Source organism: Mesocricetus auratus, unplaced genomic scaffold (assembly GCF_017639785.1).
Source record: "Mesocricetus auratus isolate SY011 unplaced genomic scaffold, BCM_Maur_2.0 Super-Scaffold_100038, whole genome shotgun sequence".
In the NCBI taxonomy this organism is placed as follows: domain Eukaryota; kingdom Metazoa; phylum Chordata; class Mammalia; order Rodentia; family Cricetidae; genus Mesocricetus; species Mesocricetus auratus.
This window is the reverse complement of record NW_024429216.1, coordinates 3,218,944-3,244,538: the sequence shown is the minus strand read 5'-3', so window position 1 is coordinate 3,244,538 and position 25,595 is coordinate 3,218,944. Positions and strand designations below refer to the sequence as shown.

At 44.5% G+C, this 25,595-nt stretch overlaps 1 protein-coding gene across 1 annotated transcript in view; it reads left to right on the top strand.

Annotated features, from left to right (window-relative positions):
- Arhgap35 (Rho GTPase activating protein 35) overlaps positions 1 to 25,595 on the top strand; it is a 104,969-nt gene that overhangs the window by 34,815 nt on the left and 44,559 nt on the right. Inside the window, exon 2 of the mRNA XM_005086431.4 lies at positions 10,963 to 14,837. Within this exon, the coding sequence (XP_005086488.1) occupies positions 11,157 to 14,837 (3,681 nt within the window). The 5' untranslated portion in view covers positions 10,963 to 11,156. The remainder of the gene's footprint in view (positions 1 to 10,962; positions 14,838 to 25,595) is intronic.

Here is a 25,595-nt window from a genome sequence, read left to right as displayed (position 1 = left end):
CAATGCCTGTGTCTTCTGTACTGTGCAGTCTTGTTGCGTATTCAGAAACACAAAGATAGTCACTTCCTCTTGTCAGACAGGCCTCACTCTGGGTCTCTAGTTACCCTGAACGTGCAATCCTTCTACCTCCTCAGCTCCCAAATTCTGGAATTAGGGATCTTTTTTCTTTTTTACCCCCTGAGACCGAGTTTCTCTGTGTAGCCCTGGCTGTCCTGGAACTCATTCTGTAGACCAGGCTGACCTCAGACTCACAGAGATTCTCCTGCCTCTGCCTCTTGAGTGCTGGGGTTAAAGGTGTGTGCTACCACCGCCTGGCAAGAGTATTTTTTCACAAAGACCTTTTTTCCTGCCAAGAAATTAACAAGCGAAGAACTCTACTAGATTATATACATGATTCTTGTTTGTTTTTAAAAGCAATGCTGGCATCCTATGCCTTCATGGAGCCAGGAACCTAGTACATCATGCGATATCAAACAGATCCAAAGCATTTCTCCAACTCAGTTCATATACTTCATCTGTAGAATTCCCTTTGTGTTTAAAACACTGTAGACCCCAGCTAAAGCTCAGATTTGTAAGCTTCATTACATATTAGAGTCACAATAAATCTATGAGCAACCACCGTTTTTCTTGTTATTGTGATGTGCGTATGAGATAGAAAGAGACTATGGGGGAAGAGGAGCTCTGCATGTACCAAGGCACTCACGTGGAGGTCAGAGGACAACTTTTTTGGTTATGAAACTTAGACTTTAATGACTGAATGGTCTCTACAGTCCAAGAGAACAACTTTGGCAGCTGTTTCTCTCTCTTGTTTGTTAAGGCAAGATCTCTGTTGTTTTCTTCCATGCTGTGTATTCCAGGCTTCCTGGCCACGGGGCTTCTGCATGATTCTAGTGTCTAGTGTCCCTTCTCACCATAGGATTGCTGGGATTACAGGGTCATACCAATGCATTCAGCTTTAACCTTATTTTTACTTATTTAAGACTTTCATACATGAGCATACTGTATTTATATCTTTTTGCTCCTCCCTTTCCCATCTCCAACTCCTCCCATATCACCCAAGCACCGTCTGGGTAAAACTGGTCTTAGTGTGAGGAAAAGGCTCACTTGTTTGTTTTAGTTTGGTAAGGAAACCCAAATGCACTGTGTGAATGGCTGGATAGGCTCTGTGATGTGTGGCTTATTGCAATGCTTTTAAGTTTGAATCGCTTAGGTTTTGTGTTACCTTTCATGTGTAGTGCTTGTACATCATATCCTAAATACTGACCTTTGTTTTCTTTGCTATAAGTCTGAAAATATGGGGATAAACAAACTCTTTTGGTCCTTGCATGTGTGTCCATGTAGACCCAGACACATACTGTGCAGTGCCGTGTGCCATTCCCCCAGCCCTGCTTCCGTGACAGGGGTGTCCTCCCAAGTGGGTAGCTGATCATGCATCCTATGGCTTCTGGGACTGTTTTAACAGTTATAAGACACTATCCAAGCATCACTAGAACCCAAAATTCCTTAGAGTCAGTCCTAGGGTGAAGAGTGCCTCTTGTTCCTAAGGACTCTTCTCCACCTTGCCCAGGAGTGACTCACCGACATGGATTCTCAGTTTATGCCTTTCAGCACAGGAATAGTTTCAGTGTCCCACAGCAAGGTAGAACTGTGTAGACCAGGCTGATCTGCTGGCTTCTGGGTTCTGGGATTAAAGTTGTGTGCCTCTGTGTTTTCTTAAACAACCAGCAAGCGAACCAACTTCCCGAGAATTCAAACATATCACTAAATAGTTTGGTGACTGAGCACAGTGAGCACATCAGACTCCATATCTTCGGAGATAACATGACCACCCAGGAGTCAAACTTCCTCACCTCCTACCCTTGATCTTCCCTCCCAGTCCATATTTCTGTGAACCAGCATTATTTTGGAAGTCCCCTTTTCTTTCTTTTTTGTTTTGTTTTGTTTTGCTTTCAGAGACAGGGTTTCTCTGTGTTTAGCCTGTCCTGTAATTTGCTCTGTAGAACAGGTTGGACTCGAACTTAAGATCTGCCCGTCTCTGCCTCTTGAGTGCTAGGATTAAAGGTGTACCCCACTACTGCCTGGTGTCTGTCTATCTGTCAATCCTTTTTTTTTTTTAAAGATCTATTTCCTGTGTATGAGTGTTTTGGACTATATACACACATATCATGGGCATGTCTGGTACTGAATTGTTCATTAGATTCCCTAGAACTGGAGTTTAGGGGTGGTTGTGAGCCACCACATGGGTGCTAGGAACCCACCTCAGCTCCTCTGCTAGAGCAACAAGTGCTCTTAATCACCGAGACAATCTTTTTTTTTTTTTTTTTTTGGTTTGTATGAGACAGGGTTTCTCTATTGTTTTGGAAGCTGTCTGTCCAGCCTGGCCTCGAACTCACAGAGATCCACCTGCCTCTGCCTCCCGAGTGCTGGGATTAAAGGCGTGCGCCACCAACACCCACCTTGAGACAATCTTTTTAACATGCACACTCCCCTTTTTAAAAAGCAGAGCAGACAGCTTTACTAGGGAAAATAGGAGGGGGGATAAACTCCTGAGGGTGAAGGGGGCTCCCAGGGAGGAATACCTGGGCTGGCCTCCGTATGTGGGCCAAGCTGACCTTGAACTACTTGACCCTTCTGTGTCCACTGTGTAAGAGCTGACATGAGCCTCCACGTCCGGCTCAGCAAACCCTGTTACGACACCAGTACAGAGAACACAGGAATGCATATAAACTCTGTGTTTCCCCACTATACTCTGATACCTCAATTTTAACATCAGAAATGGAGAAGACCCCCCACTACACCCACCCACCCATCAAGCAAACAGCCTCTTCTGCAACAGACACCATCAGGTCTCTCAGATTTGATGCAGCTCTGATACTGTACCCCCAGGGATAATGTCATGTCTCATGTTCAGGGCTCCATCCGTTGAGAATCTGCCCTGCTTCCCATGTAAGTCTAGTGTTTTATTTCACCTGTACTCTAACTGTATATCAGCCTTTCCACAGCCTGTCTGTTGGTTTTGGTTAATTTACTAGAGTGGTCCACAAAGCTCAGGGAAACACCGTTGATGTTATAAAGGATACAGATGAGATGGAGAGGGCAGGGTGAGTTGGAAGGGATGCAGAATGGTTATGCACGTAACCTCCTTGAGTTTGTATGTTGCCAGTTGTATAAAGGTGGCTGAGCCCTCTCCTTTGCTTTTATGGAGCTTCAGTAGATAGGCATGATTAATTAGATCATTGGCTGTTTGCGTTCATCTCTGTAGAGGCTGGAACTACAGATCTCAATCTAATCCTGCCCTGGTTTTCCCTGTGAACTGCCTGCCTTCTAAACCATTAGCATATAAAAGAACACTTATTACTGTAAAGATTCCAAAGACTTTAGTAGTAAGCCAGAGGCAGGAATAAAATCAGGTACATACTTTATAATGTAACAGGCAGGTAACCCAGAGAGATCTAGTGAATCAGGCAGAGCAGTTCCTCAGGCTCTGATTTGTCTGTTTATTTTTGTCTTATACTTTGATCAGATAGGCTGGCTAGAATTCTGAAGCTGCCTGGTTGCAGCTGCGGAGAATAAAGTTTAAGGAAGTGCTTTTGCTGAACCAGCCCCCTTCATTGATCATGGGAATCTGATTCTATCCTCTGTATAATTTGGCTTAGAAATGTTGCTGCTTTAAGACCAGTTTGTAGAATTTAGCTACCCTCAAAGCTTGAGAATTGTGTTGAGGGTGGAAAAAGAGATGGTGCTGTATTGAGTATGGGCTGGCTGGGGTGGTAAGAACGTCATCGTAGTTCTGTCTCCAACCTGGAACTCAGGGTACTTTGACCAGGACTCGGGAAAACAATGAAGAAGGAGAAGGACTGTTTGCAAATACTCTGACCAGAGTATCAGGATCTTTCATAGCTGCTCTTTGGAAAACTAGCTTTTGTGGCATTTGAGGGTTGTTGCATTTTTTCATATTTGAACTTTGTAGTTTTGACGAAGGATAGAGGTAAGAATTCTGTGTCTTTTGGATCATTCTAGACCAGAGCTCAGGAGCATGTGTTACTGGGAGCTTGATCGGAGAATACACCTCCAGGCACAACCCCTGAGCTGTAGCGGTCCTTATACTGTTGGGTCACAGTGGTACTTCTTGTGTTGTCTTGAGAATGGCTTGGTACTCTGGGTATTGGATAAAAAGTGTCCTCCCCTTTCTAGAGTAGATGCTCTAGTTTAGAGTTGGTGTTACACGTCTCTCAGACAAATTCTAGATACCTGGTGACAAGGTCTGCAGAGCACACAAGTGTCTGCATGTTTTTTGCTGCAGCACACAGTTGTGCTAAAAAGTACTCCTGAAGTGTCTTCCTCTCAAACTTGACTCCCAGCACAGAATGTTAAGCTTTTAGGCTCTGTGTTTTGTTGGTTTACCTAGTATCAGTAGTTCTACAGAATTCAATAATATAAGGAGTTACTGTTTTTTAACCTTTTAGTAGATCTTTATCTATTTATTTGTCTTTATATTTTTTGAGGTAGGTTATATAGCTAAGGGTGTGGCCAGGAACCTGTAACAGTCTACTGCCTTAGTCTCCTGACTGCTGGGATTACAAGCATGAGCCTTTACAGCAGCTTGGGTTTGTTTTATTTATTTTTTTAGGTTTAGTTTATGTGTATGAATGTTCATCGTATGAGTGCCATGGAGTTACTAGTGGTTGTAAGTCACCATGTGGATGCTGAGAATAGAACTCGGGCCAAAAGTAGAAAGTACTTTTAACCACCGAGTCATCATTCCAGTCCCTGGAAGTGTTTTTCCTGTTTTCACTCTCCTCTTTTGAAAGGTCCTTAGTTTCTCATTAGGAATTTGTAGTTAAGCCAGACTTGGTGGCACACGCCTTTAGTCCCAGCACACCTGAGGCAGAGGCAGGCAGATCTCTGTTAGTTTGAGGCCAGCCTGGTCTACAGAGGGAGCTCCAGTATAGCCAGGGCTGTTACACAGAGAAACCCTGTGTCTTGAGAGGAGGAGGATTTGTTTCTCACCAGATGGAAGATTGGACATTGTAAAGTCTTGGGCACACACACCTTCCTTGTTCTCTCTGCTCTCTTTATGGTCTTTTGATCATTAAGTTTAGTGGCTCTGCTAATTGTTTTTAGCCACCTCTTTGAAAAGTTGAACGTGTATGTGGCCAGGCACTTAAAGTTATTTCCTTTAAACTAAGTGTTTGAGACATCCTTAGATTTATAACCAGCTTTGTTTACTGTGTAATTCAGTCCAGTTGAGGAACTAGTAAAACTGCATTATCCAGACATCAAAGCTGAGAGTGCGGTCACACCAAGGAACTTATTAGGTTTCTAACAAGTAGAAATTATCAGGTGTTTGAAATTAACTACTTCCATGCCGCCTGATTTTTAAGTTTTGGTAACATTTTTGATTGTGAACATAATTTGGAGTTTAAATTATCAGTTGTATTCAGACATGGTGGCACATACCTGTCTGAAATCCTAATGTGCCCAGAAGGTTGAACAGGAATTAGAGTTCAAGGCTAGCCTTGGTTACTAATGAGTCCCTGTCTCAACAGCAGCAAAACTACATACATACTAGTAGCTATCCTCTTCAGAGTTGGCCGTTCTTTTCATTTCAGCTTTCTGCAGCTAAGACCATCCTGCAAAGATTGAACAGGTGTTGGATTTTTTGCTTCAAATTTGAGCCCGTGTTTTTGTTACTACATTGTCCTCCCTGGGGTTCCTGGGAAAGGATGTTATTAGACCCAACTGTACCGAGAGCTGATCACAGATCGCCAGTTATATATGTAGTAGTCACTCAAAGGAGGATGCTGTTGCTAAGTATGTTTCAAGACAGGTTAGTTTGAGACCTTGTGACCCCTGGCCCTGGGGTGAGGACTTGCTAGGGGAGAGTGAGCAACTTTGACTTCTTGGGGCTTCATCAGCCGTCCTTCCCGAGCTCTGGCATCCTCTTGTCACAAGTCAGATCCCATGCCAAATTGGTTGATTTTTGTGTAGCTCTTTCCTGTTGTGTTGGAGGGGAGGTAAATACACTTGAGATATTTACAAGCAGGTCTTAATTTTGTTTATGTGGCAACCACTTAGGGGGGGGTGTTTCTCTCAGGTGCCCTGCTTGTTCTTGCTGACTGACTTCTGCAGCTTGACATCGTTAGGCAGCTGTTCACATATAGTCCCTGAGGTTTCTCTTTTGAGTCTTTTTTTACCTACCACATCTTTTCCGATTTCTTTAGAAGTTTTAGTTTTCTGAATTGTCCCGGAAGATGTTTAGAAGTGACCTATGACCGCTTGAGGTTGTCATCACAGTGGATAGCAGCGCTCTCTCTTTTGTCCCTCAGAATAAAATGTGATATTACTGAGTCCAGTGGTTCACTCTTGAAAGAGGTAGGGACAGGAGGAACATAGAGTTCAAGGCTTGCCTGTGAGATCCTGTGTCAAAGCAAAAGGCAGAGGCAGGAGGATTATGCCAAGTTGGAACAATGAAAGGAAGGGGGAAGGGAGAGAACGAGGGACAAGGTTTAGAAGAACGCTTACTTAGAATTCACCCGTGGAGGGTCTGGGGGCGTGGGTCAGCAGTCGAGCACTTGCTTGGCATGTGCAAAGTACTTGGTTCCACCTCTGGCACCACATAAAAACAAAACACCGTGATGCTTTGGCTATGAAGCAGTGGTTTTCAACCTTCTTAGTGCTGTGACCCTTAATACAGTTTCTCATGTTGTAAGGACCCCAACCATAAAATTATTTTCATTGCTACTGCACAACTGCAGTTTTGTTAGTGTTATGAACTGTAATGTAAATATCTGTGTTTTCTGATGGTCTTAAGTATTCCCTGTGAAAGGGTCATTCACACCCCCCATCATGATCCACAGGTTTAAAAAGTTTAAAGATCTGATTTCTTGACATTTCTGTGAAGCACACAGAAGCATGAAGTTTATAGAAATGCCACCTTCCTACCTGATGTAAATGAGATTCAAAAGAAATTGGTCTATTTTAGATAGTCTCTGGAGATGGTTTGCTTGGCTGCAGGCTTGGCAGTCACACAGTTACACTTTAGTGTGCAAGTATGTGTCCATGCTGCAGAATAGTAGGTGCCAGAGTCCTGTGTTGCTGAGGTAGACAGGGACAGTTTATTTTACTTCAGCTGAAAGGTTGCCAAAGACTTTGTGTGAGACTATGATAACTTGTTAATGACTGAAATTGTTAAAACTTTGAGTCCCTTATAGTGCCTCGCCTCAACTCTGTGCTTGCCTCCTCCTGTCCTAGCTAGTGAAAGACTCTGCATTAGCCACACCGTGGTGGCACATGTCTTTAATCCCAGCGTCGGGAGGCAGAGGCAGGCAGATCTCTGAGTTCAAGGACAGCCTGGTGTGTAGAATGAGTTCCAGGACAGCCAGGGCTGCACAGAGAAACCCTATCTCGAAAAACTAGAGGGGGGGAGGAAGAGATGGGGAGAGACAGACAGACAGACAGACAAATTGCATTATTTTAAGTGGCAACAAGGCTGACTTTTTTTCCTGCTGAGGAAGCAGTTCTTGTAGAGTCCAGTTTTGTAGTGTCTAAAATGCTCTACAAAGATCACCTGTGGAGCTGCATAAGTCTAGAAGGCTGACTTTCAAGAGCCTTGCACGTCCTTTGTAGCTACTGTGGTACTCAGTCCTCTGTAAGTATCACAGATGGAAGACCCCGCAGCGAAGTTGAAAACTTTACAGGGCAGCTCTCATCAGAGGAATCGCTGCATATTTACACTCCTGAGAATTTGATAACAGTAAAACAACACAAAGGAATATCATACATACTGTCTTAGGGTTACTATTGCTGTGATGAAACACCATGACCAGAAAGCAACTTGGGATGGAAAGGGACACCGTTGCGTATACCATAAAGCAAACAGTTCATCGTCAGAGGCAGTGAGGGCAAGAATACACAAAAGGCAGGAACTGATGGAGGCTGTGCAGGATGCTGCTTACCGGCATCATGGCTTGTTCAGCTGCTTCCTTGGAGACTCCAGAGCCACCAGCTCAGGGATGGTACCACCCACAGTGGGCTGGGCCCTTCTCCATTGATCACTAATTAGGAAAAGGATTTACAGCCAAATCTTAGGGATGCATTTTTCTCATTTGAAGTTTCCTCCTTTTGGATAACTCTAGCTTGTGTCAAGTTGACATAAAACTAGCCAGCATGCACACTTTAATCCAGATGTACCTGTTAGCTTTTTTTTTCATCTGCAATTGGTTTGTTTTGTTTTGAAAGGTTCTCACATGACCCATGTTGGCCTGGAACTGGGTTTGGCTGTGACCTTGTATGCCCAGATCTTCTTCCTGCACCTTTAGGTGACTTCAGTTATCTGGGGTGAGGATGAAGCCCAGGTTTTCCTTCATACTAGGCAAGCCCTTGACTAACTGAGCCACAGCCCTGGTCCCTCGTTGGCATTCTTACTCTTTGTCACACAGATTTTTTTGTTGTTGTTGTTGTTTTGTTTTTCGAGACAGGGTTTCTCTGAGAATTTTTTTCTGAACATTTATATTCATTTTGGCTTACCCCTCCAATACTTTAGTATGACTTCTCTAAAAGTAAAAATACTTTATCTCAATATACAATATAGCCACCTACTTCATAAACATTTGTATTGAATTTTTTTCTGATTTTCTCTTCCTTGTCAAGTGTGCTATCATTGATCTTCATTCCCTCACTCCATTAATTTTATTATGTAAAAGACATGTCATGTGACACAAAATTAGCATTACACTTTCTTGTTCTGACAACTCTTACGATAGAAACAGTCTACTGTTATAAATCGTTTTCAGAATTGATTGTGTGCATTGTGTATGTGCACGTGTAGATGTGTCTATGTGTGTGCACACTGCAGTGTGCATGTGGTGGGGTACATGTTCTCTGACAGGCACAGTGGCCAACTCTCAGCTCTGTACCCTCACCGGTGCCCGTGGGTTCTTTGGCACTAGGTTTTCTTCTACAGTTTGTAGTTTTAGGTCATTGATCCATTTAAAGTTACTGGTTGGTTGGTCGGTCTTCTGTTTTTTGAGACAGAGTCTTACTTGGTAGTATTGGATACCCTGAAACTTGCTGTGTGAACCAAGCTGACCTTGAATTCACAGATTTGCCTGCCTCTTAAGGGATTAAAAGCATGAACCACCACACACTGCTAGAGTTAGATTTTGTTGTTGTTGTTGAATTGAGCTTAGTGCCTATCATGTGCTAGATAAGAACTTACATCTGAGTCATATCCCCAGCTCTTGGGTTAGCCTCTTTAAATGATGTAGATAAAGACCTACCTCTGTCCTTTCCTGTGTGAAGGTCCACTTTCCCCAGCACCAGCTGTTAAAAAGTCTGTCCTTACGAGCTGGAGAGATGGCTCAGTGACTAAGAGCATTGACTGCTCTTCCAGAGGACCAAGGTTTCATTCCCAGCAACACATGACAGCTCTCAATTCTCTATGACTCAGTTCTAGGGGATCTGACACCTTCACGCCAATGCACATTGAATGAATGAATGAGCAAAAAAATAAATGTTTGCCCTTTCCCAAATGAATGGTCTCAACAGCCTCATTAAGTCAGTTAGCCAGCTGGTGGCAGAGACAGGTGAATCTCTTGAGTTTGAAGCCAGCCTGGTTTACATAGTGAGTTTCAGGGCTATATAAACGAGACCCTGTCTCAAACCATATACACACACACACACACACACATACACACACACACATACACACACACACACACAAACCACATAGAGTCAGTGATATATATGATGATTTAGCTGTGAGCTTTCTGTTTATTTTCCATTGGTCTACCTTTATGTCACTGCAGGACTGTTTTGATTGCTGTGGCTTTGTAGTAAAGTTTGAAAACAAGATTGTGAGTCTTCCAGAAAGTTTGTTATTTTCTTCCTCCTCCTGGTCTGTCTTCCCCCTTCCTCTGTAGCCAAGGCTATTCCTGAACTTCCCTGCCTCAGTCTCCTAAGTGCTTCCATGCCACACTGATGATGTGAATTTTGGTTACCGAGTGAAGGTGTTGTCTGCCTTCCACACTGTAAGTAATATTGAGGGCTTTTCTCTTCCTGATAATCAGTGGGCACCCTTAGGAGACACTTGAGTTATCTGTCAACATCCTGCCCCTCAAGATTTCCCCTACATTCAACCTTCCATCATGACTCTCACCTGATCCAGTTGTTTGGGCTTTAGTTCATATTTTTTACAGTGAGCCCTAATCCATTACAATTACTTTGGTTCGCAGATTATCCTAGACCTTACTTGTGGGAGACCCTTGAAGATGACACCATTGCCCTTGTGAAGTGCCCTTTATTTTTACTTGTACATGACATTTCTTACTCAGCCAGGCATAGTGGGTGGCACGCGCCTTTAATTCCAGCACTGGATCCAGAGACAGGATCTGAGTTCAAGTCCAAGACGGCCAGAGTACATCAAAAAACTGTCTCAAAACCAAAACAACAGAAGACATTTCTTATAACCACCCTGCCTTGGAGTTAGCCACATCTCCTCCAGGGCCCTCACTTGTCAGCTTAGCATTTTACACTTCCTTATTTCTGTCTTCCTGTCTTGGTTTAGACTATACCTGTTTGAAAACATTGATATCAGCCTTTTTATTATTATCATTATCATGGTGTATGTGTGCACCCCGTCTGTACAGGCATGCATGTGCCATATCAAGTTGTGTGCAGTCAGAGGACAACTTTGGGGAATTGGTTTTGTTTTGTTTTGTTTTCCTTTCTTGTTGGGATCCAGGAATTGAACTTGGGTTGTCAGACTTATACAGCAAACACCTTTACCTTCTGAACAGTCCCACAACTCTGATGTCAGCCTTAATCACTCACCCAGCATAAGGCCTGGCACACTAGTTTACTAAGTATTTGTTGTATTAAAAAATAATTTTATTGTAATCCAGTAGTTAAAATAGAGTTTGGATGCTGATGATTTTTCTCCCCCCTCCCCCATCTATCTAGGCAGACATGTTGGCTATTTGGCGATGAGAAGTAGTAAGAACTGACATCATACTGGTTTACAACACTATGGGACCTGACATTTGTGCTGCTTGGGCAGCCGGCCTCCACTGGCACTGCTGAGAAGCCCTCTCAACTCTACTGCAGAACACTAATCTGATCTCGGAAGTAGCTGATTGTGGCAGGATGTTTCGAAGATGATGATGGCAAGAAAGCAAGATGTTCGAATCCCCACCTACAACATCAGCGTGGTGGGGTTGTCTGGGACTGAGAAGGAGAAAGGCCAGTGTGGCATTGGGAAGTCTTGTCTGTGTAACCGCTTCGTGCGCCCAAGTGCAGATGATTTTCACCTGGACCACACTTCTGTCCTCAGCACTAGTGACTTTGGTGGGCGGGTGGTCAATAATGACCACTTTCTCTACTGGGGAGAAGTTAGCCGCTCCCTGGAGGACTGTGTGGAATGTAAGATGCACATTGTGGAGCAGACTGAGTTCATTGACGATCAGACTTTTCAACCTCATCGAAGCACGGCATTGCAGCCCTACATCAAGAGAGCTGCGGCCACCAAACTCGCATCAGCTGAAAAACTCATGTATTTTTGCACTGACCAGCTGGGGCTGGAGCAGGACTTTGAGCAGAAACAGATGCCAGATGGAAAGCTGCTGGTCGATGGTTTCCTTCTGGGCATCGATGTTAGCAGGGGCATGAACAGGAACTTCGATGACCAGCTCAAGTTTGTGTCTAATCTCTACAATCAGCTTGCAAAAACAAAAAAGCCCATAGTGGTAGTCCTGACTAAGTGTGACGAGGGTGTTGAGCGGTACATTAGAGATGCACACACTTTTGCCTTAAGCAAAAAGAACCTCCAGGTTGTAGAGACCTCAGCAAGATCCAATGTGAATGTGGACTTGGCTTTCAGTACTTTAGTGCAACTCATCGATAAGAGTCGAGGGAAGACAAAAATCATTCCTTACTTTGAAGCTCTCAAGCAGCAGAGTCAGCAAATAGCTACAGCAAAGGACAAGTATGAGTGGCTGGTGAGCCGCATTGTGAAAAACCACAACGAGAACTGGCTGAATGTCAGCCGAAAGATGCAGGCCTCCCCCGAGTACCAGGACTATGTCTACCTGGAAGGGACCCAAAAGGCCAAGAAGCTCTTCCTGCAGCACATCCACCGCCTCAAGCATGAGCATATTGAGCGCCGGAGAAAGCTATACCTGGCAGCCCTGCCGTTGGCTTTTGAAGCCCTCATACCTAACCTAGATGAAGTAGATCACCTGAGCTGCATTAAAGCCAAAAAACTCTTAGAGACCAAGCCAGAGTTCTTAAAGTGGTTTGTTGTGCTTGAAGAGACGCCATGGGACGCCACCAGCCACATTGACAACATGGAAAATGAGCGGATTCCCTTTGACTTGATGGATACTGTCCCTGCTGAGCAGCTGTATGATACCCACTTGGAGAAGCTGAGGAATGAGAGGAAGAGAGCTGAGATGCGAAAGGCATTCAAAGAAAACCTGGAGACCTCTCCTTTCATAACTCCCGGGAAACCTTGGGAAGAGGCTCGTAGTTTCATCATGAATGAAGACTTCTACCAATGGCTGGAGGAGTCTGTGTACATGGACATCTACGGCAAGCACCAGAAGCAGATTATAGACCGAGCAAAGGAGGAGTTCCAGGAGTTGCTTTTGGAGTACTCAGAGTTGTTCTATGAGCTGGAGCTGGATGCCAAACCCAGCAAGGAAAAGATGGGCGTCATCCAGGACGTTCTGGGGGAAGAGCAGCGATTTAAAGCGTTGCAGAAGCTCCAAGCAGAGCGTGATGCCCTCATTCTGAAGCACATTCATTTTGTGTACCATCCCACGAAGGAGACATGCCCAAGCTGCCCAGCTTGTGTGGATGCTAAGATTGAGCACTTGATTAGTTCTCGCTTTATCCGCCCCTCTGATAGGAATCAGAAGAACTCTCTGTCTGACCCCAATATTGATAGGATCAATTTGGTTATCTTAGGCAAAGATGGCCTTGCCCGAGAGTTAGCCAATGAAATTAGAGCTCTTTGTACAAATGATGACAAATATGTGATAGATGGTAAAATGTATGAGCTGTCCCTGAGGCCAATAGAGGGGAATGTCAGGCTTCCTGTGAACTCTTTCCAGACACCAACCTTCCAACCCCATGGCTGCCTCTGCCTTTACAACTCAAAGGAGTCACTGTCCTATGTGGTGGAGAGTATAGAGAAGAGCAGAGAGTCCACACTGGGCAGGCGGGATAATCACTTAGTTCACCTCCCCTTGACCTTAATTTTAGTTAACAAGAGAGGGGACACAAGTGGAGAGACTCTGCACAGCTTAATACAACAAGGCCAGCAGATTGCTAGCAAACTACAGTGTGTCTTTCTCGACCCTGCTTCTGCTGGCATTGGTTACGGGCGAAACATTAACGAGAAGCAGATCAGTCAAGTTCTGAAGGGACTCCTGGATTCTAAGCGCAACTTAAACCTGGTCAGCTCCACTGCTAGTATCAAAGACTTGGCTGATGTAGACCTTCGAATTGTCATGTGTCTGATGTGTGGTGATCCCTTTAGTGCAGATGACATACTCTCTCCTGTCCTGCAGTCCCAAACCTGTAAATCTTCCCACTGTGGGAGCAGCAACTCTGTTTTACTTGAACTTCCAATTGGACTACACAAGAAGCGCATTGAGCTGTCTGTCCTTTCATACCATTCCTCGTTCAGCATCCGAAAGAGTCGGTTGGTTCATGGGTACATTGTTTTTTATTCAGCCAAACGTAAGGCCTCCCTGGCAATGTTACGTGCCTTTCTTTGTGAAGTGCAGGATATTATCCCCATCCAGCTTGTTGCACTCACTGATGGCGCTATAGATGTCCTGGACAATGACCTAAGTCGAGAGCAGCTGACAGAAGGGGAAGAAATTGCACAAGAAATTGATGGGAGGTTCACAAGCATCCCTTGTAGCCAACCCCAGCATAAACTTGAGATCTTTCACCCCTTCTTTAAAGACGTGGTGGAGAAAAAGAACATAATTGAGGCCACGCACATGTATGACAATGTTGCTGAGGCCTGCAGCACCACTGAAGAAGTGTTCAATTCCCCCAGGGCTGGGTCACCACTCTGCAACTCAAACTTGCAGGACTCGGAAGAAGACGTGGAGCCTCCATCATACCACCTGTTTCGGGAAGATGCGACAGTGCCCTCCCTGTCCAAAGACCATTCCAAGTTCTCTATGGAGCTGGAGGGAAATGACGGGCTGTCTTTCATAATGAGCAATTTTGAGAGTAAATTGAACAACAAAGTACCTCCACCAGTCAAACCAAAGCCTCCTGTCCATTTTGAGATCACAAAAGATCTGTCCTACTTAGACCAGGGCCATCGGGAGGGACAGAGGAAGTCAGTATCTTCTAGCCCCTGGCTGCCTCAGGACGGGTTTGATCCTTCTGACTACGCAGAGCCAATGGATGCTGTGGTCAAGCCAAGGAATGAAGAAGAAAACATATATTCTGTGCCCCACGACAGCACCCAGGGCAAGATCATCACCATTCGGAACATCAACAAAGCCCAGTCCAATGGCAGTGGCAATGGTTCTGACAGTGAAATGGACACGAGTTCTCTAGAGCGAGGCCGCAAGGTATCCGCCGTGAGTAAGCCTGTGCTGTACAGGACGAGATGCACCCGGCTAGGGCGGTTTGCTAGTTACCGCACTAGCTTCAGTGTGGGGAGTGATGATGAACTGGGACCCATCCGGAAGAAAGAGGAGGATCAGGCATCCCAGGGCTATAAAGGGGACAATGCTGTCATTCCATATGAAACAGATGAGGACCCCAGGAGGAGGAATATCCTTCGAAGTCTAAGGAGGAACACCAAGGTAAGACCTCATTCAGGATGAGTCAGTAGGGGTTTGCACAGTATCTTGGTGAGATTTGATTGATTTGATTGATGACAACTATTCAAGAACAACATGGTTTAAAAAAAAACTGGATGTGAGAGCACATAAGCACGAGAGAGCATTTATTCTTTGACTTAAGAGTCAGCCTGTGCAGTAGATACCTACTACTGGCAGGCTCTCCTGCAGTTAGCACCTTGGATAGGTACCCTAGGTTTGCCTTTGCCTAGAACAGTAATTACCCAAATGAGCAGGTGGTGTAGAGCTTTTCAGTGTCTTAACAAGTGGCCAAGCCAGTGACACCTCTTGGCCTGAACATACATCATCTGTATGGCTCTCAAATGCTGCTTTCCCATGCTAATCACAAAAGGGTGCTGCATTTTACATTAGTGAGGAGTGGATGGTTCTCTGCACTCACAAATCCGTGAAAGTGCTTAAACAGAAAAAAAAATCTCAGCACAGAGTTTATCCATATTTGTGAAAGGAGATTTTACATGACCTTACTTCATCTGTCTGCAGTCACTTCTTCCCTTAGTGAGTCTCTGAACTTCAGGGACAACAGGCGTAACAGGGACAGAGATCACCAAGGGAAGGAAGAAGTTACTAGTAGTAGCAGATGAAATGTCTTTTCTTTCTGAAGACTGCAGCTTGATGTTTGCAGGGCAGAGAACTAGAGGCAGTGCCCTGTCCTCTTAGGTCTAAGCTTTGAGACAGAGAAAGTATCACCCCTCTCCCCTGGCCATTTGTAGTGGTGAAGTACTGTTCAGAGAATGACATCTTGCTGAGATTCTGATAGGGGTATAATAACCTATGGCCAGCATCATACACAGGATGGTGCTCGCTCTACTCCCTGCCAGGAAACAGCCGAAATCAGTCACTCATATGAGGCTTTACAAGGACCTTAGAGGGGGAAGTTGCCAGAAATTAATGCTTTAGAAGACATACCATATCAAAAGTATTTGGAGTATAATATGGAGTACTGAGAGGCAGCATAGAGGCCATTGTGGTAGCCCAGGGCCCAGGGAGGTGGAGGAACATGACACCATTGTAACCTTGGACATGTAAGGTGCTCCTCAGTCACTGCTGACCAGGGTTTCCATGCCTTCTTGTCCGTGCAGTGTCAGAAAGGTCAGAACTGTGTTGTGTGGGTTCTGGGCCCCTATCTCGGGTCACTATATTCTTCCCATTAGTTTTTCCACAGCTTGTATGTCTACTCAGGGTTTGTGTCTGCCTCTGCATTTTGTTCTTCAAAACTTAGAGGGAAGACCCAGTGAAAATAGTCCTTATTTAGGAAGCTAACCAACCTCCCTGTGTTTCCCCCAAGCTCTCCTGTTTGATGATAATGAATCTGAACATTTTGAACGTTTTGGCTTTCTTCCACCACCAGTCCTGGTAAAAAACTGTTGCCGGAACAGCTTATGTGAATGCTGACAGTCTTCTGATTTGTGGGGGTGTTTGCACACCTGGGAATTAGGAAGGTGGCATAATGACACACTGAATTAAAAGTATTTTTCTGACTTCTGGCAATATTTGTAATGCTGCAAACGATGCTTTGAAAACACATTCCCAGACTGGGGATGTAACTCAACTGATAGAGAGTGCACCAAACCTTTGGGAAGCCCCGGGTTCCAGTCCCAGCACTACATAAAACCAAATGTGCCAGAGGCTGTCCTGTCACAGAGTGAGTTCAGGACAGCCAGGACTGTTACACAGAGAAACCCTGTCTTGAAAAAACAAACAAAAAATCCAAGCGTGGCGGTGCACATCTGTAACCCCAACAGTCAAGAGGTAGAGACAGGAGGATCCTACCAAACCTAAGGCCAGCCTGGAACCTTTCTCAAAACAATCAAAATAAATAATAATTTAAAAATTATCAAACAAGACATGATATCTAGATCTCACCGTGGCAAAGGCTTTACTCAGTAGAAACAGCTGGTCTCTGCATCTTGAGCTGTCTCCCTCCTGGGGTCCAGGCATGTCCCTGCTACTGGATCAGTAGGCAAGAAGTACTAGCTTCCAGCCTGTCTGAGTTATGCAGGCCACGCCTCTCCAAATCAGACAAATGATTTCTCTGGCCCAAAAACCATGGCGTGCCAGCAGTCATTTTAGGAATATCCTTAGGGAAGAATGGGTAGAGGCTGGCATTGTGTTTTCCTGACTTGGAGAGTGGTGTTTTGGAATGAGCAGGGCTGCTTTGTCATCCCTGCAAAGAAGATGAAAGCCTTTGCCACAGAGAAAACCTCCTGTTAGGACTGCTACCATTGGGAATGCAGACTGACACTTGTTTTACTGGAAGAGCAAGATACCATCAGGGCAGAGAGTGCAAGCCACCCTCCGTGGGGGATTTATCCTTTGATTTTTATTGGCATGACAAAGCAGTACAGCATTTATTTGAAGTGGGGCATGGGGAAGCATTCTGAATTTCAGCTGGTCATAGAAAACAACTCAGATCCTCCTTCAGGCCAGACTGCTGGGGAAGTGCTACTCCCCTTCTAGCCCAGGCCATAGCACCCAGAAAGGACAGCCAGACCTACACGGTGACTGTGAAGAGCTCATTCATCTGCCAGGGAAGGCCTGTGGGCAGAGCTCATGTTAGGATAGCTCCGGTAGAGTGTGGGTCATTGTTAGCTGCTAAGGTCTTGGGAATGAGGTCTTAGGTTCATATCCCAATTCCCTGGTTTCTTATTTGGACCTTTGGTTCCTTCTGTAAAAGGGAACATCATCCTTAGAGGGTTGAGTATTGTGGACCAGAAGTTTGGGCCGTTTTCACCATGGAACTAGACATAGAAGAGGGATGAAGGTGAAGTATGGCATAAGGTGACAAGCCCTAGCAGCAAGTGGAACACGGCACTGTACTGGGAGGAGACTGCTGTGGGCCTCTTGACCACACCACTTCCTCCCTGGTGCAAGGTTTAACCCACAGTGATTCAGATGCTTGCTCTGTGCTCGTCCTAGCAACCACCTTAATGAAGAGAAGCTCTGCTCTGGGTACCAATGTGATGGGGAGAAAGAAAGAAAGAAAGAAAGAAAGAAAGAAAGAAAGAAAGAAAGAAAGAAAGAAAGAAAGAAAGAAAGAAAGAAAGAAAGAAAAGCTAGCTCAATACCCTTGCTAATTTGCTAGATTAGTACCTTACTATAGAACTGGAGTCAGAGGGACGCTTTCATCTCTTCTAATGAAAGTACAGACTGTAAAGCCAATGCTCCTTCTTGGGTCCCTTTCCCAACGGAACCATTCAGCAGCCCACCCTCAGTGGGAGCCTTCCGCACTCAACTGAATGAAATTGAAACTCCAAGATCGCACTTGGGCGGCTGTGAATAGAGCTTTGTCTAAAGCTGCTGCTGCTCATGTCTCTGTCTCCCAAGGCTGTGCATTTGCAAAGATGAGATCGGGACCAGCAGCTCTTATTTTAAAGCCAAAAAGCAGGCCGCAGAGCCTTACTCCACAATTGTGTCCTTGATGCTCATTCATTTTGCTGAAATTTGGTGTGTTTGACCACGATTTAAAGGCTAGGCATTATTGACTATTTATCCTTCTGTCAGATATGTTCTTACTCTTGTGTTTAATAAAAAGACGAAATGGTGATAAAGAAAATCTTTCACTTACAGTAGCTGCCACATGACAAGACAACCTATTGAAAAGTGAACTGCTTGAATCACGCATTGTTTGGTCTATAAGGCACCAAGGACCCAGTTTGACAGTTTGTGTCCCCCCAGTGAATTGGCTTATTTCATTGGATTCAGTGAATTGACTGGTTGTTGTGGCTTTGTGTGGACACAGCTCTCGTTTTGTGAGGCCTAGAACGGAGTTAAAGTTTCTAGTGTGAATGAAAACCAGCTGGGGAGTTGGACTGCCCACACCCCTGGGAGGGATATTGGTTTTGACAGACAAGTAGAATATGATAAGAGCCCTTTGTAACTTGGTCAGAAAAACTCAGTGTGTGCTTCTGAGCTTAGTCCTACTGAGTGAGTTGTAAGACCAGGTACCTCTTCTAAAGAAGTACTTTGACTTAAGTATACAAGCACCTTTATCTTTTTAGAAAGGCAACATTTGGTTCATTGCTGAGACATCGGCGGCCACCTGTCTCCCGCCTAGTGTTTTAGGTGTCCTAGATGTGGTAGTTAGTTCATGTGTTCCTTGGTGATAGGTTCTGGACGAAAACTTTATGTATTTAAGTATTACCAGACGGAGTGGTACTAAATACTGAGGGGTTATTGAACAAAGTTTACCCTCAACTGAGACATCTGGGAAAGTTCTCTAAGGAATTGGTAATGTAAAACTAGCGTGAATGCAGCACCAGACAGACATTTGAAGATGGAGAGTTCATGAGGAGAGCTATCTCAGATACAGTGTGGAATTTAGAGTTAGGAGAGGATACCAGAATCTCTTCATATGGGTACAGTCTGTAGTGTGATTGCCACAGAAATAGGAAAACCATGCTGGATCACAGAAAATATACTGGTAGGTTTATGTTTTCACTTGTATGATAACAGTCAGTTCAAGGCCAGCCTCAGCTCCATAGTGACTTGGAGACTAGTCTGACTATACATGAGACCTTGTCTCAAGAACGAACAAGTGAACAACACCGTGCCTGGTTTACCACCACTGCAATGGAGTGGGTGAGCTTTTGAGACCAGTCTTCTAGCTGCTACTCTACCATGTGCAAGAAAGTTGCTGGTTTTCACTGTTCGTGCACATGTTCAGACCAGTGAGCCCATTCAGTGTGTTCATTCCAACAGGGTTGAGCTTATTACATCCATTTCTTTATGCTGTCCCTCCTAAGAACAGCATGGTGCTGTTGTTTCTGCCTTCAGTGGCTAGTCAAATAAGGCCACATAGGCATGGGAAGGACTGACTTAGCCACTGGAACTTTTAACAAGTTGTTGTAAATCCATGCCAATGGATTTTCAGTTTATTGTGTATTTTGAGGCAGTTTCTATGTAGCCCAGGCTGGTCTCAAACTCACAAGCCTCCTGCCTGAGATTCCTGAGTGCTAGAATTATGTATACCATCATGCCTTAGTTTATTTTAAGCCTAAAGAACTTGGGTAGTGTGTTATGGCGATGAAAAATAGAACATCTTTTAACTATCTGCTTTAACTTGCACACACCTGTTCCTTAAATAAAACAGGAGCCCAGATCTTCTTTTCAAAGGATAAAGAATTGCTGTGATGCTTCCCTAAGCCAGCTGGTTCTCCTCCATCACCTGGTTATATCAAATGCTTCTGCAGGACCCAGTCAGTGTGCATGGGATTCCAGGCAGGGCGTTGCATACCTGTACCTGCATCCAGCCCCCTTTCCTACCTTGCCTGCAACTGCACTGGGCAGGAATTCAGTCTCAAGATCCTTGGCGTGTCAGACTCCTTCATTCTGCAGGATGCTGTCACAGCCACCTTCCCTTTCCTGTCATATAGGGGGTTAGATGGTGGGAAAGCCGGGGTTTGTTTTCCTTCATGGTTTGCCCTAAATCAAGGTGCTCTAAGCTGATGAGTGCCAGGAGCATGTGTAACTTAATTGAAAGGGCCCCTTGAAGCTCTGTTGGAAACATGAGAGAATAATTGTTAATTAGAAAATCACAGGTTTGACGACGAATGCAAGAAGGGGTGGAGGAAGCCTTGAGTGATGCTGTTTGTTTGTTTTGTTTTCAAGACAAGCTTTCACTGTATTGTCCAAGCTGGCTTCACCTTTACCTTGCAGCATGGCTGCTGTGAGGTTTCAGCACCTAGCTAGCTTCCTAGGGAATTGCTATTGCATTGTTTGACCCAGGTGTGTGGGCCATTCTAGGGCTTAGCCTCTCCTGCTTTTTCCAGTTTGGCCTGCTGAGTACCCCAAAAGAAGATGGATGTTGAGAGCACCTGCTGTGAAAGTGCTCCCTGTGATTCCCTAAAGAGGGACATGCGCCTGACTGGGGACACAAGGCATCTGGCAAGCCACTTGGGAGAATGGTATTTCTAGCTAAAATGTACTCAGTAACCCTTCAGATGCCAGAAGTGTTGGTAATATCAGAAGCCAGCCCAGCTCTTGGCATGACATTCCACAGACTGACTTCCTGATGAGGAAAGCTTGGAAAGTTGTTCAAGAATTCCTTTCCAATTTTGTGATGCTCTGGAGAGCCTTAAGTTATCTAAAGGATGTATTTGACACCCTTGATCAGGAGTGAAAGCTTAAGAGAAGGCACGTGAGGTGGTTAGGTGGACCACATTCATAAATTGTAGGGTTGAACTAGATCTTGGACTCTTTGAGGTGAAAGAGATAAGCAGACTAATTTATCTTTTATCCTGCTCTCATTTCTGCAGCATGACTGTACAAAGTAAGCCTGCTCCTTAGTAGCAGTAGGCAGCTCTACAACTGTGTGAACATAAACCGCTTTAGGGCTCTCCTTTTTCCAGCTTGAAAGTGCCTGATAGAAACTGAGCATAGTGGCCCATGCTGTAATCCCAGTACTGGGAGAAAGGGCAAGAGTATTCAGGACCTTAAGACCACCCTGGACTATGTATGAGAGATTCTGTCTTTTAAATAATAACAACACTATATCATCTGGGGCTGGAGAGCTTGTCCTAGAGGTCAAGAGCACTAATACTCTATCATAGGATCAGGGTTCAGGTCCCAGCACCCACATCAGATGACTCACAGTTGCCTATAATTCCAGCTCCAAGGAATCTAACACCACTGGCATCAGCAGGCACACATGCATACACACACTGGGTTGGTTAGTTGTTTTGTTTTATTTTGTTTTGTTTTATCAACTTGACACAAGATAGAATCATTTGAGAAGAGGGAATATCAATTGAAAAAAAATGTCCCCATCATATTGATCTGCAGGGCATTTTCTTGACTGATGATTGATATAGGAGGGCCCAGCCCACTGTGGGTAGTACCATCCTTAGGTATTCCTGAGGTACATAAGAAAGTAAACACTAGTATAGGGTATGGTGGCGCAGGTGGATCTCTGAGTTTCAGACCAGCCTGGTCTACATAGCAAACCAGGACTACATAGTGAGACCCTGTCTCAAAAACCAAAATAAGAAAAAGGAAGTAAGGCAGGAAGAGCCTTCCCCCATGGTCTCTGATCTAGTTCTCGATTCTGGGTTCTTGCCTTGAGTTCCTGCCCTGACTTCCTTGAATAGTGAACTGTAATAGTGATGTTATAAACCAAGTAAAAAACTTCTCTCCCCATGTTGTTTGTGGTTTTATCACAGCAATAAAAAGCAAGCATGTGTGTACACACACACACATACGCACAGTCTTCAAAAATTCCCTAGTAAATTTTGAGTAGACCTTTAGAAGTTCTCCAGATAGTCGATGTACCTGCCTTTGTTCCTTACTTAGCATCCATTTACTCTTTCTGCCTAATGCAAGAACTTACATAAAACTGTAGTGCTATAAAGCACAAGTTCTACAGTCATAGAGACCCACCACAGTGGGATTTCCTTGGACTTACCTTCAGAGTTCCTCCTTTCCTTTTCCTCCTTCCTCCCCCTCCTTGCTCCTCCTCCTCCATTATTTTCTGTGTAGACTCAGGCATGTCTTGTGCCTATAAAGATAAGAGGATCACTTTGAAGAATGGGTTTTCTACTTCACCATGAGGGTCCTGGGAATAGAAAAAGGCCCTATTAGTAGCAGATACCTTTATCTGCTGAGCCAACTCAATGGCCACAAGGTTCTTAGTATGCACGTTTTTTTGTGGGAGTGGAGTATCCTGGGGGCACGGCCCACAGTTGCATGCTATCCTAGAATCCACCAGAAGTGGCTGGGGTCTCAGTGGTGGAGTGCTTGCCTGTCAGGTTCTCTGCACTAAGTTCAATCTCTGGTACCATCAAAGAGAGAGACTTGGGGTCTGGTACATAGAAAATGCATAGGTAAGAAAACCTCTTTAGCCAGTGACGTGGAAGCACACACTTGAGCATCGTTCTGAGGAGTACATTGTTTCAATTTGACTAGATTTGAGAACCAGGGCTAGCAAGCATCCCAGTGATGACTGGGAGAATCGGGGTCACTTTCTGCCTTTTGGTCCCACTCTTTACCTTGGCAACACTCTCAATTTGAAAGCTTCAGTTTTACTGAGAAATAGTGTTCTTTATTTTGACAAGAAATTTGGTGGGATTGATGGAAGTGCTTTTTTTTTTTTAATGCAGATGATCAATCACTGGTTATTCACATTCCAGAAACTGACTTTTTCAGTAGCAGAGACATTTACTTGGAGAACATTGCTTGACCCAAGGTTATGTGACTGCAGCAGTGTGTATCAGCTGAAAGGGCCTGCCCATAATACTATGTGGCCAGGGTGCTGTCAGGGAGGTAGAGAGGATACAGTACTTGACCCCAAGCCACATCAATCCGATTGAAACCTGAAATCTGTTTTTCTCCTGTGAGATAGGGCCTTATATAAACCCTACCTAGCTTCAAACTTGCTATTTTAGTCAAGAATGACCTTGAACCTCTGATCCTCTTCCTCCACCTCCAAGTGCTGTAATTACAGGCATGTACCACCACACCTAGTTTTATGTGGTACTAGGCTTCAAACCCAGAGTTTTATGCATGCTGGGCAAGTGTCCTACCAATTGAGCCAAATCCCCAGTGGGTTAAATTCTTTTGGGGGTATCCTAAGTGCTGAAATTAAAGGTGTTGGCTACCACACCAGGCTCTATGACAATTTCCTACACACACACACACACACACACACACACACACACACACACACACACACTATATGTTATGTGTATATCATATAGCTTGATCGTATCTACCTTCACCAACCCTCATCCCCCAAATCACCCACTTAGCTATCATGTCTTTTTTTTTCTAGCATGCTGAGTCCAGTTGGTGTTGTCTGAGTGCACACAGGCAACATACCTAGAAGGAAAATTACTTCTCTCTCAGACCAGCCTTAATTGTCAATAGCTCCTCACCTAGATGAAGCTTTATGAGCCCTTCCACCATCCATGCTGGAATTATTGCTGGCTTGATGTTGTGCAGGTCAAAACTGTAGCTGCTGTGACTTGTAAGTGCAGTGACACATTCTGTCCAGAAGTCAGCACTTCATAGCACCATTCCTCATCCTTTGGCTCTTACATTTTCTCTGCCTCCCTCTGAAGATGTCCCCTTAGCCTTGTGTGGTTTGATAATCAGTGTTCCACTTAGAGCTGAGCACTCACTCAACAGTCACTTATTCTCAGCACTTTGACCAGTCTTGAATTTTTGTACTGACTGCCACTCGGTACAGAAACTTCTCTGACCAGAGTTGGAAGAAGCAGTAGTCTATGGGTGTAAACATAAATATTTAGAAGGCAGTTTGGTAGCATGTCTGTTTAGCAAAACAATGATAAATCCTTTGTCCTCTGTGTGCTGTGTGCCCTGTCTCCCCAGCTGGAATTTTCACCAGCTTTACAGTCCCAGGATTCCCTCCTGTGAAGCAGGCCTCAGATCCAGTCAGACAGCAATTGGTTACCCCATAGCAGCCATGCCACTGTTGCACATGGCGTTACACACAGTGTCTATCAGCAAAGCTTAGATTCTTTATTGAGCTTCGTTAAGTATAGATGGCAGGCATCCATAGCACACTGCTGGGCACTCTAGATTTGTTCATAAAGACAGATCTCAAGTCCAGTTCGCTTTTCCCTAACGTCAGTGCCTGCTTACCTCAAGAGCAGGTGTGTGTTTATTAGCAGGGCCAAGCCACATGGGGTACATGAACCTCCACGTTGGATTACTTAGCAGGCTGATGGTTGTGCTTTCTTTGCCGTTTGGTTGTTTTCTGAGGTATTACCAGTTAGCAGCCCAGTATACTTTTCAATTTACCTCCACCCCTCTGATTTGCACAGGAAGTTCTCAGAGAATCTCAGACTAAACAGGAAGTAACTTGTTCCCTTATAAGGAGTACTAGAAGGATTGAAAATGGGCAGAAGGAAAGGGGAAGGTTGGCCTGTGTTGGTTATTGGCTGTCTCCTTCTGTGGGTTTCATGGAAAGACCCCTAAATACATTTATAGTCCCTGCTGCATTGGGCTTGAGCCACTTGGACATGAAGTCTGACTACTAGAGATGTACTGTCTAATTTACCTGGGCCCCATCAGTTGCCCTCTTTTATTAGAGATTTTAAGAAAGGTCAATGCTCTAAGCCCATTTCCTTGGCTTTGGGGAGTTTCTGTTGGTATAAAACTTGTTTGTTTGTTCCCCCAATATGAGCTTCAGAATAAAAATATGAAATTTAATGTGGGTGGAGGGGCACAGTTTTGAGTGATTTTTGTGGCAGACTATATCATTTATAGTGTTGAACAGTAGGGGCTTTGGTGATCAAGCATTGTTTGTCATTAATTGAGTCATTTAGGCCTGTGGGACTTCATTTTCTTGGAAAGTGAAAGGTTGTGAGGTTTTAAAGTAAATGCATATGGAACTTGTTTGTTAACATAGAAAAATCTCAGTGACTGTCACTGCTCCTTCCAGCTGCTTCATGAGAACTGAAAGAATAGACAGAATTACAGTGTAGCTCAGGCTAGCCTGGAACTACTGCTGGCCCTGACTCAGCCTCCCAAGGGCTGAAATTACAGGCATGGGCCTGGGTCATGTTACTTGTTTTGTTTGATTAGTTGACTTTACCATTTCCTAGCAGGAATTAACCCGAGGCTGATATATCAAAGGGAAATCTCACTGAGACTGTCAGCTCTAACAGAATATGCACTTTTTTTCTTTTCTGAAAAGAGGACATTGCTAGTTTTTGCACCTATGTTTGGTCTTTCTAAGGCAAC